This window comes from Nestor notabilis, unplaced genomic scaffold (assembly GCF_000696875.1).
Source record: "Nestor notabilis isolate BGI_N333 unplaced genomic scaffold, ASM69687v1 scaffold2498, whole genome shotgun sequence".
Taxonomy (NCBI): Eukaryota; Metazoa; Chordata; class Aves; order Psittaciformes; family Psittacidae; genus Nestor; species Nestor notabilis.
In genome coordinates, this window is record NW_009938545.1 from 37,138 (window position 1) to 57,786 (window position 20,649).

The 20,649-nt window shown below is 40.9% G+C and overlaps 1 protein-coding gene across 1 annotated transcript in view; it reads right to left on the reverse strand.

The window, feature by feature from the left end:
* LOC104409483 (glycogen synthase kinase-3 beta) overlaps nucleotides 1-20,649 on the reverse strand; it is a 90,249-nt gene that overhangs the window by 32,221 nt on the left and 37,379 nt on the right. Inside the window, exons 4-7 of the mRNA XM_010019359.1 lie at nucleotides 18,202-18,312; nucleotides 15,166-15,296; nucleotides 13,243-13,349; nucleotides 3,825-3,922 (exon numbers count right to left, since the gene is read on the reverse strand). Coding sequence (XP_010017661.1) covers nucleotides 3,825-3,922; nucleotides 13,243-13,349; nucleotides 15,166-15,296; nucleotides 18,202-18,312 — 447 coding nt within the window. The remainder of the gene's footprint in view (nucleotides 1-3,824; nucleotides 3,923-13,242; nucleotides 13,350-15,165; nucleotides 15,297-18,201; nucleotides 18,313-20,649) is intronic.

Genomic DNA, 20,649 nt, shown 5'->3' on the forward strand with positions numbered 1-20,649 from the left:
CCCAAGCTTTCACAGGGGGCATGGCAGGCCTGCAGACACCCCTGCTGCACTGCAAGCTGTGTGCACAAGGTAGGAGATTTATGAAGGAGTCTGCCCTGACTGCCTGTCAAAAAAACCCTCTCGTGGCCAAAGAGATCCTTTTTTCCAGCTGCATTCAGCTCAACTGAGCATACTTCTGAAGGGGATGTCACTGAAAAGCCAGGAGAGGCATGAATTTTAATGAATGTACTGGGTTAGCCACTTGAGATATTCCCAGCAGTGGGATAACCTAACATTGGAATAGCTAGCAAGAGCTAAAAATCAGGAGGAAGAGTCACCATTCGAGATCAAACTTCAGAAAAAACACAGCACATGATTTCTCTCCTGTAACAGCGTAAGTATTCAAGAAGAATGCGCTTGGGTTATATTATTTCTTCAGATGGAGCTCCAAGACAGTATTTCCCCATATCGAGTATCATCGTGTCAGGGTAAGTGGTCAAAGATCAATCTCTCCCAGCCAGACTGAGAACATCTGGAAAGGCTGTCTTTAAAGAAGTAAGAGTATGAGAAAAAGAAGCTAAGAAGCAGACTCTGTCTTGATTCACATGAACATGATGCTGTGGTTCTACAGGGGCACAGTTTTTCAGAGCAGTTTGCATTAATATCCATAGGCCTGGAGAAGCTCTGGGTACAACTGGATGGAGAAGATCTTGCAAGACTGTTTGAAATTAAACTACATGAAGACTGTTGAAAGTGATTCAAAATCTGACAAAAGCCAAAAATGCTTCTGATGCTGCAAGGGACTGTGCAGGTTGGACAGAGCCTTGGGCAACATAGTTCAGTGTGTGGCATCCCTGCTCATGGCAGGGGGTTGGAACTAGATGATCTTAAGGTCCTTTCCGACCCTAACTATTCTATGATTCTATGTTAGGCATGCAGCCTGCAGGAAAGACAAGCCATACCAACTGACACAGACCAAGAATTCTGTCTTCATAGAACACAGCTACCAAGGGGATGTCACCAAGAACTGCATGAGAAGGAAGGACTAGTTTAATGTGATGGCATTTGGAAGTTATTCTCCAGCCTAACGCAAAATCTCCATACTCAGGTGTAACATCCAAGTGCTGTGTTGTGAAATGAATTCTGAATAATCAAAGCTGAGTAAGCAACTGAAGAGACAATTGGAAAATTTATGTTGGCTCAAGTTCTATGAAAGTGACTGACTCAGTCACCCTGAATTGACAGGAAGCAAGAGAACAGATTCTAAACTGGCCTCTCCTGCAGTGGAATCAAGTAAATTTAAGGCATGAAAATCATGTGTTTCCAAATGCGTGGATAAATATTTTACTACAGCTGTTTTGGGGAGTTTGCTGCATCTTCTCTGCCCTTCAGTTTCAGTTCCAAGGAAAGTATCTGAAAAGCATGACTCCAAAATAGTCAAACAGCAGCTCGCAGGTTCCAGCCTCCAACCTTCTACAAAGTTCATTGCCGTACTACAACTCCCGGATCCAACAGCTCTGCTTCTCCTACAGCCAGCTTGCATTAAAATAAGCCTGTGTAACATTAAAAGCTTTAAATAGTAGTATTCTATGGCAGGAAATGGAAGAGGTGGTCACCATCTGTAAAAGCATTTTTTTAAATGCTTTTTTAAATGCGATAGGATCGGTCCCAATAGGAACAGGTCCCTGAGGAACTGATCTCCACTTGGTCATCAAGCCATTGATCACAACTCTGTGTGCAGCCATCCAGCCAATTCCTTATTTACCAGGTGGTCCGTCCACCAAATCCATGCCCCTCCAGTTCAGAGACAAGGATGTTGTGCAGGACAGTGTCAAATGCCTTGCACAAGTCCAGGTAGATGACGTCAGTAGCTCTTCCCTTATCCACCAACGCTTGACCCCATCACAGAAGAAGATCTAACCGATAACAGCTTCTGGCAAACTTTGAACCCAACCACAGTCTTTGCTTGGCAAGCATGTCAATAATGAGAGGACATCCAGTTCCTGATTATTTTACTTCCACATTGTGAAAATCAAAGCAGTGGTAGGGCAGAGCACTATGGTTTTGTTGGTAAGTCCTCTCTACTCTCACATTTCTGATCAAGCCACAGAATGACTTCAGGAATGTCACCATTATATAAACAATTGTAATTACAAAAAACTTACTGGATCTAATTCCTCAAGATTGCAGAGATTAATAAAGAAGCAAAACAGGACTTCTGGAACATGTTGGAAGGCAAACACCACAGATTACTGCACAAACTCCTGAGGAACTCTGGCCATCCGAAGTGTTCACAGGGACCACCTCACATCTTGCAAAAGCAGCGTAGCAGAAAGCAGGACACTGCTCCAAGACACTTCTCAAAAGGGTAAAAATGTCACTTAGGCCATCATCAGCCCTACTTCTGAGAGCAGCTCTAGTTTTCCACTAATATTTCCTACATAAACTGACCCAACTTGGATATGCTGAGCATACACTGGACAGAAAGGCAGTAATAAGAAATCAAGAAATTCACAGAAGTAGGTGCAAGACATGGAACCACTGGAGGAAAGTTGTTGACTGGAGGATTTCCAGCGGGATAGACAGAAACCTTGTTGCTGTAAAAAAAGCTAGGTTTACATTGTCAAAGGGTGGAGGATATATGGCAAAAGCCTAGAAAGGTCAGAGCATGCCCCACTGAGAACACAGAGCAGGCCACAGAAACACTGAGCCTCACCAGCCCATGCCCTCCAATCAGTAGGAATGACCAGTTGGTGTTGGTTGGTGTCATGCACTGTTAGGACAGCTACAAAGACACCAGCAGCTCCTCTAGTAACATAGACACAAGTAGGAAGTTCTACTCTTCCACTCACAGTTTGTTTTTGTGAGGGTTTTCCACGCATGCCACACACAGATACATGCATCGAGATAGCAGTTAAGTGGCAAAACCAAGAAGGAAATTCTCTCAATACAGTCCCCCTGTGGTGATGAAATCAATAAAGCCAAATAGCACGTGCACACATCTTACCCTGCTACTCCCATCTTATTAAGTGCATAGTATGGATTCAGATGAAAACCATACTGTGCTCTCCAGAAACCTTTTTTCCTTCATTGTAGAAGTTGAAGGAGGTGGGGAGACCAGGGTGCTGCAAAGTCAGGCACCAATCTTTTAAGCTATGAATTAGTCTTCCATGCCTCTAATTTGAGAATCAGAGAATATTCACAGCTCACCAAATGAAACAATCAAGATGTGTTCAGACATAAGTGATACACAAACGTTACGTATTCTGAAACATTAGGTCTTTTTCACTTGAAAAACAAGACTCTTTAAAGGTGGAAGATCTCTTTGCCCTAAATTTCCCAATTCTCCATCTGCATAAAGAAGTGCCCTGTATCACCTTTCACCTCCAAGAGCTGGAAGGAAGGAAGGAAAAGAAGAGAAGAAGGCTACATACCTGGCACAAGGAGATTTAATAATACTGTTTTCAAAGCCAAGTACCAACTGCATGCAACAAGGGAAGGAGAACCAGATTCTTAAAGAATTAAAATCACACATTAACAAATATTGGCTCAGTATGCAAGCACTATTTCCAAGGACACTGGAAGTGCAACCCTTTAAGAGAGAAAAAAACCCTATATAGTTAAAAGATGATATATCATTACGCATGACTGCAAGAGGTGCAAAGAAAGATCATCAAGTTCTCAAAAGAAGCTAAGTAGTGTTCTCAAACATGGTTTACATACAGCACAATGGTACAATGTACAATGGTGACAGAGTAAGTATGTTGACAAGTTTGTAACAACGCATGCTTTCATGCTGATTCCCAAGGAATAATGCAATTGAAACAACACTTAAAATTCCGTACCTTGATTATTTCCACCAACTGATCCACACCACTGTCACCTGGAAAGATTGGTTGTCCTAGTAACAGTTCAGCCAATACACAGCCTGCTGACCACACATCTAAAAAAGGGAAAGTAGAGGGAAGGGAAAGATATCAGTAAAAGGTCAGTAAAAGGTACGTATTAGGCAATTTATATAAACCCCAGCAATTTTAAGCTTACTTTATTCTTTGCCATGTTTAATAGAGTATTTAACACAGTTAAAAATAAAAAACATTCCTCTCCTAAATGCCTATCTAGAAAACAGATACCTAGCATAAAGCAACAGTGAGCAGTCTTAGAAATCAAACCATGAGACAAAGAGGACTGGGAAGGAATGTTAAGTGCCATAATGTATTGACATGAAAACTTACACATGTAGCAAAAAGACGTGAGAACATCTGCCATCTGAAAATTAGGAATTTTCCCAAACCCTGTGTTGTTTTTAGATCACTGCTCAGACAATGGCTGGTTTTTACTGTTTCTGACTGCTGAATAGACTCAATTTTTCATCCATATACTGAAAGCATGTATACAAGCAGCAGATGAACCAGTGCTGCAAGTATCACTTGTATCCTGCAGTACATGATCCGGAGACAGCCTCTGTAACTCAGTCACACTAAAACCTAATCTTTATGCTAATTCCATTTGCGGGGTTGGCTGGATAGCAGAAGTACAAGTCTAGATCAGGTCAACAGCATCCACAAAAGAAGCCATCAACTAATGTTCATACATGCACCAAAAGCCACAAGTAGTCATTAGCAGCTAGTCCTCTACATGAAGAAAATTTGCATTAACAATTACAGGTATATCTTACATAAAAATAAGACCATTACATACCATAACAGCAACTTAAGAATGTATCTAAATGTACTACAGAATATAGCATTTTATTTTTGAAAAACGGTTCATTTGAATGAAAAATCTAATGAAGCAAATGCAGTAAACGCTGCACAGCAGATGTTTGTGAGAATCTGCTGGAACTGCATGCTAAATACTGATGCTCAAGCTGCTCAACACAGCAAAAGTATCGCCCCTAGATGCAGAGATAACTGCTTCTCTAAAACCAGGTTGACTATTAGGCTTTCTAAAAAGTCATCATCTGTTCAATATACATCTGAAGCCTTACACTAAAATCCAATCTCAAACAAGCCATCAGTTTAATGGAAGATTTGTAAAGCCTACAATACTGTAATGCCCCAATGAGAAAAGAACAAAACCAGTCCCCCTCCACCCATCTTTCTTTGATTCCATTTGGAATCCTTGCCTACTTTTAGAGCTAACCTTCCCCCACAAAACAACAGTAGCATCACCACTCAAAACCCAGACAATTTACCTCCTGAGGCCTGTTCCAGCCTGAGGTAACTCACACTATGACAGAGATCCTTACTCCTCTACTGTATTTAAACTATGCCACTGGGAAGCAGGATTCACATAACACTGTCAGTTACGGTTGAAGGCCTGTGTAAGGAAAATGTCTCTGACAGTTCTCTAAACAGTCTATTATGACTTTGTCATAACCATTAGAGATTGATGCAAATAACAACAACAATAATAATACACCACCAAACTTTCAGGATATCAAGATTGATAACAAAATAATCTGTTAAAACAGACTTTTCCTTCTCCCATTTCTAAATGAAAGAGAGAGGGACTATGCAAAAATACCTTCCCCATTTCTCAAGAAAGGCATGGTTCAATTGGAACATACAGTGAACAAAAAGCACTGCTCATAACTGCAGCTTACTTTCTTAAGGCTACTAGTGCCTTAGTACAAACATCTCATCAGGGTTTATCCTAAAACTACCTATAATACAGCAGCCAGAAATAATGCAAAGTTTGAGTCTTGAATATCAAAAAAGCAAACAGACCAGATTACACTTTCTGATCTTTTAGTCATATTTAATAAAAGCTAATATGGCCACTGACACAACCTCTTTCGGACAACGAAACAACATTCAATTGCATCCAACTGCTAAACAACATTCCTCCCTGATAGCCCCTGCTGCTGGAGCAACACGCACAACAAAAACATGAAGCAAAGAATCACTTTTTATGTCATCCCATGCACAGTGAGTTTATAGGAAATCACACAACAGTTCAACAGGTAGCACAGATTTCATCTGAAGTACTGAAGAAACAAATTAAGTGTACTAAGCAGGCAGAGTACTGTAATTCAGAAGTCTATCTAAAAGCACCTTAAAGGGACTGGAAAAAGCAAAGTCCTTTACACCAAGTATACAAAACAAATGGTACCCCAGAGCTATAATGATTATTTACAACTTCAATCCTTATTTTGCACTGAAAAAGAAACAACATATGGGAAGGAAAAATATTTGTCAGCACATACTCTCAGTGTCAGCGCTGGGCTGGTATAAGTCAGCATTCACAACTCACTCCCTCTAGAAATGTTGATATGCTAGCATGAGTCTTTTCAAATTAGACTGCGGCTTTTTAAAACTGTTTTAAATGACCTTCTGGTCTGGCTGCTCCATGAAGTTGGCTTTCTGTTGGCTTATCCCTTCCCAGGCTCCCTAAATGCCTTTGCACTCCCCCAGTCAATTTCAGTCAAGTCTGAAAGGCCGAAGACTCGAATCCATTACTGCAGTTTTGTAAAAACAGCAGGGAGAGCGTGCATCAGTGTTGCTGCTGAGGAGAGGAGGGCTCATCCCTGTGGGATATGCCAGGTTTGCCCCCCACCCTGCCAAACTGCAGCTGCCAACAAGCTGAAGGATGCGCAGGTCCTTGCTCAAGCAAGAAGGCCAAGCAGAAACAGCAGAGGGTACATGAGACAGCTGAGGGCATCACAGGGAGACAGAGGAGAAAAAGACAGAATGCAGGTAATGAAGATTGAGGCAAGGATGTCTGAGGAATACTTGCTGCATTTGCGATGGGTTTAATCCATCAAACTTACAACTCATCCACTGGAAACCTATGTAGTTTTTCCTTGTGCAGTGACACCTTCCAAATCAGGTAACCTAACTCCTTATTAAAAGTCTACTTAATTTTCCTTGCTAACACTTTGAGTGCACACTGAAATAAGCTATGGGCATTCTAAAACTCCCACCTTTTTTTCCAGGAGTGTAATTTCACCAATTTCCTAATTAGGACTTGGGCAATGTTCCCTGGGCAAGGAAGTGAACAAACCCCTGAAGCATCCTCAACAAACGCCAGAGAGCAGAGGCTAACTGCAGCAGCTCCAAGCAGGGATAGCAACAAAACACCATTTGCATAGGTGTTTCTACACCTCTGGTGAGCTATGTAGAGTAAGGAAGAAACTGGGAAATTTCAGCTCTGCTGGAACTTGATGGAATTTATGCCATCGGCTTTAAAAGGACTAAAATTTGGCTACAGGATGGTAACATTTTTCTCAAGCTTGACATAAACGATGTAGTACATTCTATATTTAAAGACTCATTACTTAAAAGAAGTGATAAGGTAACTCATATCAGTTTTTGATAGCTCCTTCCCAGACCCTCTTCTGCCTTAGCACAGTCACAGCTAAAACTATTATAGGTTAATAATCTCTCAGAGCAAGCTTGTAGTCCAACTACCTGCTCCCATGGTTCTGAACTATTTCTTTTTAATATGTGCAATTTAATTACGGCAAAATATGACTATCATTCATGTGCTTTAAACTAGTTTTAAACAAGGTAAGAGAGAACTTTAAACAATGATTTGTTGATTGAAAACAAATCAACAAATCATCCTCAAGCCAAACTAGTTGGAACAATGTGAAATTTTAGGAAAAAATGCTGAAACCTATTAATTTTAAGCTAAAGAAAGTAGGCAAGGCTACTTTCTCCATACCTTTGGTGAGACATAGTCTAAATAATATGGACAGTAAATGCAATGGCCAGCCAAAAGCAGCCTTCAAATAAGCTTACTTCAGACAGAAGGATGGAAAGAAAAAGGAAGGAAAGAAGGGAAGAAAGAAACTTGAGCCTGCTCTCATCTTTTTAGTACAAATTATAACCTTTCCTTTATCTGACACTATTGGGCACGTTTACCTATGTTTTTTTTCCCCTCATCTATTTATCTCTGTCTCATTATTCCTTGGTCTTGATGGAATTTTGCTATTTTGGAGGTAACTCAAAGCTACTGCTCTGGAAACTGCAGACACAAAGCAGGGAAGAAACCAGGAATCAGAAAAGCAGCCCTAGGAGGTCACCAAATGCCAGAGCCCAAAGTGCTCTTTACTGCTGCTTGTATGGAACACTTTTTGGGGTGTCAGAACAAGAAGAGAGTTCTGGATTATGGGCACACATACTACATAGGTGCAAGTTCTGCATATTGAGCAACCACGGATCATGGAGATAGAATTAGGCTGAAACCTGAAAATGCTTGGAAAGCCATGCTTGTTCCATTGTTTGGAACAAAAGCTACACACATGTATCTCTATTCTGCAATGAAGAGATGAAACTACAAGGACAAGTGACAGAACAGTTCAGAAAATTAATGCACATGCTTATTTTCAGCACTGGAAGTTGCCATCCGAGACAGAGACAAACCCTTTTCACTGTTTGGCGACAGGTTTTGAACACACCTCGTGATGGTTCTTCCCCAAGAAACTCTGAGACAGCCCAAGTATGCACGCCTCCAGAGGAGCTTCTGCTCCAGACTGCTGAGATGAAATACTCTCTCCCTCCATCTCAGTGCTTGCTAGGAAAGTGAATGAATAACTTCATGATACCTATTTTTGGACACCCCAAGAAAAGCCAGCAATACATCCACGCAGATCAATCTTTCCCTGCCAGTGGCTATAAATGTTCCCTCTGGAACGCTCTCAACTCCCGCCAGCACAGGGACAGAGAAACACACGGAGACTAGCAGACTTTTGTTAGCCAGAAGCAGTTCCACGTTCTAGTGAGCCCTCCCTTGCCCCATCCCTAACCTAGGAAAAAAATGCACGTTATGGATGTAAAGCTTAACTGTGCAGCTTCTTTTTATACCAGAAAATCACGTAGCAACAGAAACATCTGCACCCACCCCTGCTCCAGCGCCTATGTTTGTCCCAGAACATTGTAGGGGAATGTGGGCAGCTATCCCATAGTTTTTTCCAGCAGGCAGCAGCACCCATATGACCAGTGCAGCCAGCAGCATGCTAGCAATGTACTGTGGGATGTCATAACACACACACAGATCTACAAGGAAGAAGCTCCAGCCAAAATGCTGCCAAGGGATTGCCGAAGGGCTTGGTTTGCAAAAAAAATCCCTCCTGCAAATGAGCTGCTGGAACAAAACTGTGTGCCATGCCCAGCAAGCCTGAGGGACACGCACGCGCTTGTAGAATTCATAGTCAAACATGAACGAAGGCCCCAACAGCACAAGCTACGAAGGCACCAATTGACATGAATGCTTGTGCCTAACCACTGAAAAATCACAGAATCAGAGTGGTTTGGGTTGGAAGGGAACTTAAAAGTTCATCCAGTTCCAACCACCTGCCGCGAACAGGGACACCTTCCACTAGACCAGGTTGCTCCAAGCCCCTGTGTCCACCCTGGCCTTGAACACTGCCGGGGATGGGGCAGCCACAGCTTCTCTGGGCACCCTGTGCCAGTGCCTCAGCACCCTCACAGTAAAGAACTTCTTTCTTATATTTAGCCTGAACCTCCCCTGTTTCAGTTTGACTCCATCACCCCTTGTCCTATCGCTACAGTCCCTGATAAGAGTCCCTCTCCAACATCCTTGTAGGCCCCTTCAGACACTGGAAGCTGCTCTGAGGTCTCCCCACAGCTTCTCTTCTCCAGGCTGAACAGCCCCAACTTTCTCAGCCTGTCTTCATAAGGGAGATGCTCCAGCCCCTGATCATCCTCGTGGCCTCCTCTGGACTTGCTCCAACAGGTCCATGTCCTTCTTATGTTGGTGACATCAGAACTGCACACAGTGCTGCAGGCGGGGTCTCACAAGAGCATAGTAGAGGGGCAGGATCACCTCTCTCAACCTGCTGCTCACGCTCCTTTTGATGCAGCCCAGCACATGGGTGGTTTCTGTGCTCAAGCGCACACTGAAATGGTTCACAATCAGTTTCTCGTCAACCAATACCCCCAAGTCCTTCTCTGCAGGGCTGCTCTGAATCACTTCTTAAATCCTTAAAGTCGTAAGGCAGGTAGACAACAGAACTGCTATGGGCCTGGATTTGTAGCTATTTGGCAACAGGGATTATTTAAGAACTTGAATAAGTCATTTCCCAGGTCATTATTTTAACAAGAGTCCCAGGTCTGCTAGATGGCACACACAGAGGCATCAACTGCAGTAAATGTGTTTTGATGCTGTTTTTACTATTGTGTATATTTAAATGCTGCACCATTGCAGTACTTGACAGAAAGTGCAACAAACACTACCCTGGCTCTGAGTTATTTTTAAAGGGACCTTTTGGGTTAAATTTAAGTCATGCACTTTCATGAAATAATCAAGATCCTGGAATTTAAATGCCAGTTGACAGTTCTGTTGTGACATCCAGGATGAAAAGACACATCCTGGAACCATCTTTAGTTTCTGCTAATTGAAGAGCAAGTTACGTTGCAAGGACAAATTCAGGTGTTAAAAGACAACCTAGATGAAGTGAGACAGCCTAATGCAAGTCCTGGTTAAAGAGCTAAACAAGATGACTAACTACTGAAAGGGTCATGATGCAAGCTGGCTGTACCGTCAGTCTTGGGCCACCCCAGTGTCACTGCCTAGGCTTAAAAAGCACTTCTTGCTCAGAAACACTTTCAATAATTACCATACTGCAGTGTTATTAATCATAAGCCCCACAGTAATGTTAGCAGACAACAAAAACATTATGAAAACAGTGGATGCCTTGCAGATAATGTACACACAGTTCTACGTAGAACACTCTGGCATCATATTCTTCACTTATTTTTCATGTACATTTAAGACAGTACATTTAAACGGAGTGAAGATCTATACCTTACTTGTAAGCTCAGGTTTTGTTACCACACACAAGTGGATTCTTATACAAAGAAAGAGACTCAAAAGCAGGAAAGAGGTGTTGTATTAACAATTCAGAAGAAAACAACTAGAGAACAGAAGCATGTCCATATTTTCAAGACAGGAAACTAAAGAGTTTCACAGTTCCCTATACTCTGAGCTATAAATAAAGTACTGATAATTAAATGTTCCTTTCTCTCCCTCTCTTGTAAGAAACCTATCAGTGCTTGTTGGTTGGTGTAGAAATAATGGTGGTTGCGTTTGGATGAGCAATCCTATGTGAAATGGGGAAGAGTTCTCATTAAGCGCTATTGCTGCCTACCTAACAAGAATGAAGGAATATCCTGGTATTTAACACCACTGGAAATAGCAGCATCATAAAACTAAACCCCTAGAATCTCCAGCATATTGCAGAACACCGGAAAACTGCAAAGTTTGTAATAACATGTTCGTACTTCTCACCTCCCAAAGGCAAAGATTCTCTTGAGAAGGAAGAGGAGGGAGGAAAGGATAGGAAGGAAGGAATACTTGCTGAACCTCACTTTCAAGCTATTTTGTGCAAATTTTAGGCTTGAGTGGGGGAATCGGGTTTTTCTGGGAGGGAACACAACAAAATCTGAACATGGACTGAAATTCATGATGTTTTTGGCAAATGGAAAATGGACTCTTCACTTCAGAATCCTATTTTTATTATAGCTGTTTTAGAGACCAGCAGATAAGAAAAAAACCAAACAACTGAAAGAGCAAAACTGAAAAACAGAAAAACAACAACCGAAAGAGCAACTTTAAAAAAGCTTTGCAAAAAAGTGCAAGATTAAAGTCATTATGCCTTTGGAGCAAGAGCAATTTACAGGCTTATCTATAAAGCAGTTGCTTGTGCTCACCTAAAGCACTCTTTTATGCACTTATCCCCTGGAACAAGTTGTCTCAGTGCATTCTGATAATGCAGCTGAGCCAATCTATTCGCTTTCAGCTGGCAAAACGATGTCGACCAGGATCAGCTGCCTTCCTCTCACTTTGCTTTTACCTGGGCTCTGCTGCTTATCAGACAACACAGTAATGCTGATTCAACTCACTCATGTAGCAGAACATTAACCTAACCAAATGACTCTTGTCAGCCAAAGTTGAATTGGTGTATTAAACAGTAAACTGGGAGAGCTAGGGTATTCAGAGGCAAGAAAGAGTAGGGCTGGGGCTTTCACTTTTGGCAGCAGCCCACCATTAAGTAAGTTCTGCCCTTTTATCTTTATTGTGCCATTACTTTTCCCAGCCTCCTTTTTTCTACCGGGGAGACACACAAGTGTTGCTACAATACATACTGAAGAATAACTAATGGAAAAAACCCCACTAGCAAGAGAAGGTAAGTCTTCAGGAACACTTCTTTTTTTCAAAGAACTGGAGTCAGAAAGAGCCAGCCAGCCTCTAACACTAGTTAGAACAGACAAACTCTAAACATACTTTAACTGGTTATAAACAATAGTCTGCCAAGATTTAATCATGATCTTCAAATCCTTTTGAACATATTAAACCTTGCCTAAGTGACTCAGGTCCATAAGCAAGGTAAAAGCTTAGCATAATACTGGTCAACTTGAGAGCCAAATCCTGTCTCTTCAGCCCTAGCACTCAGAAGGGGCCTGGGGAATATCTTGACTAAAAACCTGAAGTTACCCACAACCACCCAATACACTGCTGCTAAGTTTTACGATTTTTCATTTTGCAATTCAGTTTTAGGACTCCACTGTAAGAAAACCTGGCTGTTCCCTGTCCTCTGCCAAAACTTCCAGCTTCCCTAGTTATTTCCATGACACAGCTATGTGCCCTGTATTAGAAAGTAGTCTTCTTTATGGTCAAAATTAACAACTTGAGGACAGTAGAAGTTCACAGAGTAAGTCAAATCAGCAAGACTGCTGTACACTATACATTAAAGCTGGCAAGACTGTTTAAAGCCAATCATCAGGCCACATTTCCCCTCACCCTCTCTGCCACTAACAACTCTTTGCTAAATCCCAAGTAAGCAACATCACAGAATTATGTGTCTAAATCACAGCATATCAAGAATGACTATATTTCTATAATAATTCTTTACAGTTATTTTAAGTCATCAAAGTACTTTTCTGGCTTGAGATCTCATAGGGTTATGAGATCCCTCTACTTCTGACGTACATGGCAGAATTACCTGGATTTTTTCTTTTTTGTGTGAAATCAGATTTCTCTTAATACATTAAAAAAGCCCCTTTCCTAATGTAACTGACATGGAAATCTAAAAAGGCATAGAAATCACAGCAGCTGTCTACAAAATGTGAGTATTTCGTTAAGAAGTGCCACCTGACCATTTACAATAAAATTCTGCCTCTGAGGATTATATCCAAGTTCTCTGGAAACGTTAACCCTTAACTACAGAATACAAACTCATGTGGTTGGTATAGATTTTAACACACACACACACACACACACACACATACGTACCTATACTGGAGGTATAATCGGTGGCTCCAAAGATCAACTCTGGTGCCCTGTAGTACCGAGAGCAGATGTATGAGACATTAGGTTCTCCACGAACCAGCTGTTTTGCACTGTAAAGAAAACAAAATAATAATCTTTAAGTATTTAATAGTTGTACAGTATTGCAGTGCAGACCCACATTAAGCTGCTTTGGCACACCTCACCCACTCCAGTTCCTAAATACTGAAGTACCATGTTCTTCTAAGCTGATGAAAGCCACAAACCCAAATGATTTACCAAGAAATCAATCCAATCCACCAAGTAGCTACCTTACACAGGACTTAGCCAAGGAAATTGTGCCTACAGATTAGGTGATAAATAGATCCAGATTTTTGGCTGGCAGTTGTCTTTTGCCAGGTACAAAGGTTTGTTTACAAAGAAAAAGAGGACGGAATACAGTTTCATCAAACACAGTTCCCTTTTAAGGTTCAAAGGCTCTGGATACTCACCAGAACTAAGAGTGGGGTTTGTTTTGTTTTGTTTTGAACATTCCATCACAATATTCTAACTCTTTGATGTTTAAGGGAGTGTGTTATGAGGAGACATAGGAAAACAACTTTGCCATTGCAGTCACATGTTAATGTGCCACAATTCACATGAAGGCTTCATTTATACTGAAAAAGATCAACCACAGAGGATCTAACTTACAATATTGGCCCAACCGCTATTTGGAAGTAAATAAAGGAATAAAGGAACACAAGAGCACACTACATTCAGAACATGAGTCTATGAATACATTATACTTCTTTCTTAATTAACCCCATGTGTTAGACAGAAAGGAGCTGGAAGCAAATATGCGCTTTCAGAAATAAGACATTCAACTAAGTAGCACCAAACCCAGCAGAGTGGCAAGCCAGCCAGATCATACATCCAACCTTCCAGACATTCCTCTCAGCCTTCACGGAAGAAGGACTCCCACCACCCATTTAGCCTGTATTTAAAAGTCTCAGTTTTCCACTTTCTATATAGAAGCTACAATTAACAAATTCCCACTGTTTCTGTGTTAACACAGAGGAAGTACCACCTTTTTATGCATTGTTACTTTTGAGTTTCAGTACGATTCCCATTTCATTCCAACAATGGTGAGGTAGAGCTGGGGAGGAGATTCCCAAGCCACGAGGCATCACGATGCTCTGCTTGAATAACCACCATTTGACATTCCCACTCAGTATGGGCAAACTAATTTAGCAACAGCAGCTTCTGTGACCTCTCACACATATGCCCTAACTTATTTTAGTCTGCAAAGTTGTATCACAATCTGAAGACAGAACCTTCCCAGGGAGAAATCTGTCTCCTGTCTCAGTGTGGACTCCCCAAATTTCTGTATCAGTTCTAAGATGGGGGTCAGACTCTAAAGTGATTGACTTGAACAGAAACTGGAAATAAATGTGACACTGGAAATGAGGATACAGTCCACTAACTAAGAGCTTAAATCAGAATTGTTGTTTCTGATCTTGAGCCTTTTATGGTATTTGAAATATTAATTCAACTGGTGTACATACAAGTAGACTAATGAAGTGTACCGTTAGCCTTTTTAGGTTACTATGCCAATGTGCCTGTCCTTTCTTCCCCAAACACGTCACCCTAATATTTGGCTATATTTTTCCACAGTGCGGTATTTCACCTATGTGACAGTGTATTTATTTTTCTAATACCTTCATAAATAAAAGGCTTGAACTTAAATTCCCCACGTCTTGATATCCTTTTCTCCCCCCTCTCTCAGATGAACTCATTTTGAGAGGAAAACAAGAGTATCAATAGTTTTCTCTTCCAAAACTACAGATGAAGACCTCCTGGGGAACACAGAGGATTGCTTTGCAAAGTTGTACTCAGGTTCACTTTAAAGGAAGCTCTTTTCACCAAGTTTCAGGCCACAGATGCACTTACCTTCCAAAGTCGCAGAGTTTTAGAACAGCTGTATCAGGGTCCAGCAAGAGGTTCTGTGGTTTTATATCCCGGTGGCAGATCCCAAAGGAGTGGATATAGGCTAAACTCCGGAACAGCTGATACATGTATAACTGGAACAAAGAAGCGTCACGTAAGGCATGCTTCCCCAGTCAAAACCAGGCAAAACAATTATTTTAACATAAACTCTTACTAGAAAAAAAAAAAACCAAAACCCACACTAAAAGACGACCCTACTGAAGTCATGTTAGTGCTATGAAGATGATCAGGTATTTGCATACCTTGCTCACCCATCCTTTGCCACATACCCACACACATGGTTCAAATTTGTTCCTTTGCCCTTTTTCCAAAATGAGCACAATTCACAAAAGAGTAATTGCGCAGCTTTCCACAGTTATAAATAATGGTAGTCACAGAAAACATACAAGTGTTTCAGTTTGCTTTATAAGTGTTATGGTTTGCTTTCTAAGTTTCAGTTTGCTTTTTAAACCAGCTTCTTCACAGAAAGGAAGGATTTAACCTTATTGAAGAAGAACTTAAAAACCCCATTAAACCCAAATGCCCAACTAAAAAAACCCCAACCACCAAAGAAAACCCTTCTGTTGATGAAGTTATTAACAATATACTAAATGTTGCCCAAGGACTATGGTAGCGTCTCAGCCTGGCTCTTGAGTGAATCTCCCAGTTTCTCTTGGTGAAGGGACAGACTCATTCTAATTTCAAATCTCTGGGCAAAAAGAGAAGGCAGATAAAACCAACTGTTCAGAATAATCTTATGCAAGGCACAGCAAACAAGTATGCTGAGGGAAAGTTTTTTCTTCCCCCTTTCTAACTCCTTAGCAAGGATGCACACTGCAAGGGGAGATGTTACAAAGCCAAGACAGCAACACATGGCAAGACCACAGGACAAGGGGAGGATGTCCACCTGCTGGACCTACACGCATTTGGCTATGAAGAACACAGAGATGCGGGATACAATGAGGGCCATATAGCATATACCATCATAAAGGCAGGGGAAGCCCTGTTTCAAGGTTGACAGCAGGCTGCCTGGTTATTTGTTATCTTTGTTGTGTCCCCCACAAGGTTCCATTTAAAAATCAAGTTACGGGCAGGACACCGAACTGGAGATGCACCTCCACACTTCCCTTTTGTAAGCACATTCTCCACAGTTCACCTTTAACGGTCTGTAAAACCAGGTGCAATTGCTAGATACTGTTATCAGGTCACGTCTGCCACACTTCCACCACTATCTTTGTCTTTACACTTTTTCTCTCCCTTGTTTTTTGTTGTTTGTTTGGCGGTGAAAGGAGGAGTGGGAGGAGAATCATTTGAATTTTGGCTCTAGGTGTTTAGTTTTCGTATTTTTTTCTAAAACCCACAACTCTGCACAAAGAAAAGCAAACAAACATGTTTTCTGATGTTACCTATGTATTGTGCAAGCGTATTGCAAAATAATGCAAAAGATTGCTCTTCTACCTTGGGGAGTCAAGTTGACACATGCGGGATTTAGAAGGTATGTTTTTCATCTCCCCACAGCAAAACCAACATCTCCAAGAATTTCTTCCAGCGTGTTAGAAGTTACAAATAAAAATTAACCAGAAGATTACTAGAAAAGCTTCCCTGCATTTCTTCAACAGTTTCTTTGTTACCTGGGGAAAGCACCTCCCTGCCTGCCTAGGTACCAATCACATGTGAACAAATAGGTACGATCTGCTCTCTGTGTAGCCAAGATGGCTCAGAAATTACAAAAGCTTTAATGACATCAATGTAACATGATCTTTTTAAATACAGAATTATGAGAAAGGCTTGCTTTGCCAGACAAGTAAGAACAGCCTTCCAGTTTACTTGGAATGGGAAGTCCCAAGAATCCAGGAAGATTAAAGAGCTGAAGCAGAATTTTCTCTCAAAGAATAAGTAAGGACAGTTTTTCCCACGTTCTCATAATGAAAAGCAATTAGGACAAGAGTGCTGACAGAAGTTATATGAACAATTTATCAAACGCTAAGCTAACAGATTTTGGGGTACATATAACCTGAAGACACACTGTTCATCAGCAGACCAGTGTGATCTTGCAGTAGAAACTGGATGATATTCTGTGCTTTCTCAAAAGCAGGCTCCAGTGGTGTCTAGTGCAGAGACATGCCATTCACAACTTATGTATATACAGGTGTGGCACAACACTTTGTTACTGGAATAATTACTATTTGTAGCTTTCACCTCTACAACTTTCATCTTTCTCAATCACATTTGTGTTTTTTTCTTAACCCCACCATCATGTGAAGCATTAGACTATTGAAAAGGAGTCTGGAGGAACCAATACGAATCAGGAATATTTGTTGCTTATTTCCATTTAATGTTACCTTGGTGCCATGTTAACAAGTTAATGCCATGTGAAAACGTGATCATTCACTAGCATGTGGACTGTGGTCACCATACTATATGAAATGGAACTACAAGACCCAGATAGGTCCCATTTTTACTGAGAAGAAGGAAATTTTATTCATTAACTATTTTGTAAAAGACAACAGAAGACCCAGACAACTTAGTGAGGTTTTGAGGCTACAATGTGATTACAAGCTACAAGTGGGGAAAAAACTATGACTTTCATGCCCACAACGGAAGCACATGAACTCTTACTCGTATGCCAGGGGAATACAACAGATAAGAGAACATTATTCTTCCTGACCTCCTCTCTCGGTTCCTGACCATTGTACTACTGTGTCTTCATTGCCTCAGGAAACTGAAGCTGCTCATCTGGCTGGTGTCAGGCTCTAAGCTACTTCAAGACCCCAGAACTCCCCTCACACTCAGTCTCCCCCACCAAGCCCAAGATTTAGAGAGTGCTTTAAGCCTCTACCTTCCTTTGCCATAACAATCATTCTAATATCTTTTTTTTTCCCTTGCCTCACAGTGTATATGCTCCTAAAAACTTCAGAAAACCATGTCAGAAAAGACGTATCCACAGAGTTTATTCCTATCATGTTCTTCTTCACCTAACGACATCTATCAGTTACCTACCTTGACATAAATCATAGGGAGTGTCTGTTTGGCCCGACTATAATGTCTGGCAACTCTGTATACTGTTTCAGGAACATAGTCCAGCACCAGGTTGAGGTACACCTCATCTTTCTGAAAGAAAATAAGAGAAGGAAAAAACAAAAAAAAGAATCAGAAATAGATTTGAAGCACGAAGTACAATTAAAACACTCAGAGAAACCAAGAGGGATGAGAAAGTTGTGGACATTTTAAGTACATGTCTTTAGTGGGAGCGTGAACTGCTACCAAACTGTTTTTCCTTCAGGCTTTGCACTTGTGCACTAATACCTGAGTCAAACATATGTTTAAGGTCACATTAATTAATATGGTCTCCAACATGAGCCATTTTCTGATTATAAATGGGGACATGGGTATAATTATTCTGCCTAGTCAATATTTTCATCCGGAGATATTTCAAAGTGACATCTGCATCATTATTTAAAGCAGTCCATTAACTCGCCAGTCCCTTACCCAGCAAAATCCAACAAGTGCAAATTTAAAGAAACCAAACTCACCCCTCAGCAACTACACACACACACAAAGTTTAAAAACCCTGCATCTTTTAGAACTGTTGCTTAGATCTTAGTGAATTCCTAACTATTAAGGGATTAAAAATACATATTAATCATCCATAGAGCATAAGCCAGTGTTAACATTTTTACCTATCCTGTTCATGCATATTTTGCTGTCCCAGTCATCTCCAACTTAAACACACAAACTTAGTCATGGCAAAACAGAACAAGCTGAAGACTTGAGTATCAATTTTGATACCAAGGATCAGGTTAGAGGTTCCATATGAACATAACACAGAGAAACAACAGAAGTAGCTTTATTATAAGGTACTCTGTTACAGAACACATCAGCAAAGGAAAGAAAGAACAAAGAGGAATTAAATGACAAAGTAGCATAATCGCACTGCTTAACTGTGGAACTGGGAATTTTCAGCAGTAAAACAGGTCTTAAAAATACTTCTGGTAATTTAATGCAGTCTTCTGTGCAAATCTCATCAGGACTGTGAATACATTTGTGTTGAGGGGTGGCCGGGTGTGTGTGTAATAATTAACTGTATCAACCTGAAATATTATTTTTGAAAGCTAAGTGAATTAACCAGAAGTAACCTCTCCTGCACTTGCTGTATTAACAACTAGATCTTTCTGTAGAGGAAGACAATACATAGAGACTTTACATGGATAGAAACAGTAGAGAACTCCTAGGTCTTCAACTGGAGTCCCTTGTCAGCAGATCCACTGCCTAGTATCTTAGTACCAAACCTCCTTTAGCTATAGCAAATTAACAACATTACTGTGACTTTAACACAACACTTCAAGCATGGAGTGTGCTGTGTTAATCTCATAGTGCTCGTTTTCCTTACCTATCTCTGTGCTGCCTCAGCAAAGGGCAGAGCTTCCAGCAAGTAAAGACATGGTAACACACAGAAAAATACATGTCTTGAATAGACAATATGCGAAGAACTGCTGGTTTTGTGTGTTGTTAAAGACTCAGAATTCAAGATCTCTGTTCACCATTATTTGTATTTTCAGGACATTTTAATAGCTCTTACCAGTACTTCCTAATAGGTCAAATCCCCTTGCAAGGCCCTGCCTGCATCACTCTTCCCCACAGAAAGATGCTCTTTATTAACATCATTGCTTAAACAACTGTGTTAACAGCACCAGTACTAAACAAATGACAATGGCCCACTAACTTACATCTGTTCTTATGGTACTTCTGCAGCATAGATAAGGAACAGCAGCCTCCAAAACCCTGCCTATGCTGCTGCCTCTCCCAGTGCTATCCTAGGAACTGGGTAACAGCATCAAGGAATCTTGGGACAAGGCTGAAGAGCAAACTTCTTGAAATGGCTGAGGAAAGACAACTACCAGCATTGCAGAGGGAACACCGGATGGCTCTGGAACTCTGCAGATGTGCAAATGTATGCTAAAATACAAGTATGTAGTTCTCTTGCACTTTCCCTCCTGCAACAAGAGAAGTTCTTCTTTCCCTGACTCTTTTAGCCATTAAAAATCCACCACCACCTCTTCTTAGGTCAGAGCTTTCAACATATTAATTATAAAATACAGAAAACCAATGTCCTGAAAAATCAAAGTTAACTTATGCCCTTCTAAAGCAACCTGTACACCAAGAGGGAAGAGTCTCATGAATATGAATTCTGTTTGATCCAGTTGTAGAAACAACCTGATGCGTATGTTGAATGCTTGCCTCTTGGAGGATGGGAAACTTACTGGTAAAAAGTCACTGCACAGAGTACTTTGTGACTGAGGTCAATTTCTTTCATTCAAAGGTTCATGTTCCATATATGAAAAAGATTTACATTAAAGATTGGAGAGAAAAACTAGTAGAAGTGGAATTATAGTGGTTTCATTTTCCTTTCACAGTACAAGAAAAGGGAGACATGTAAACCAGTAATAC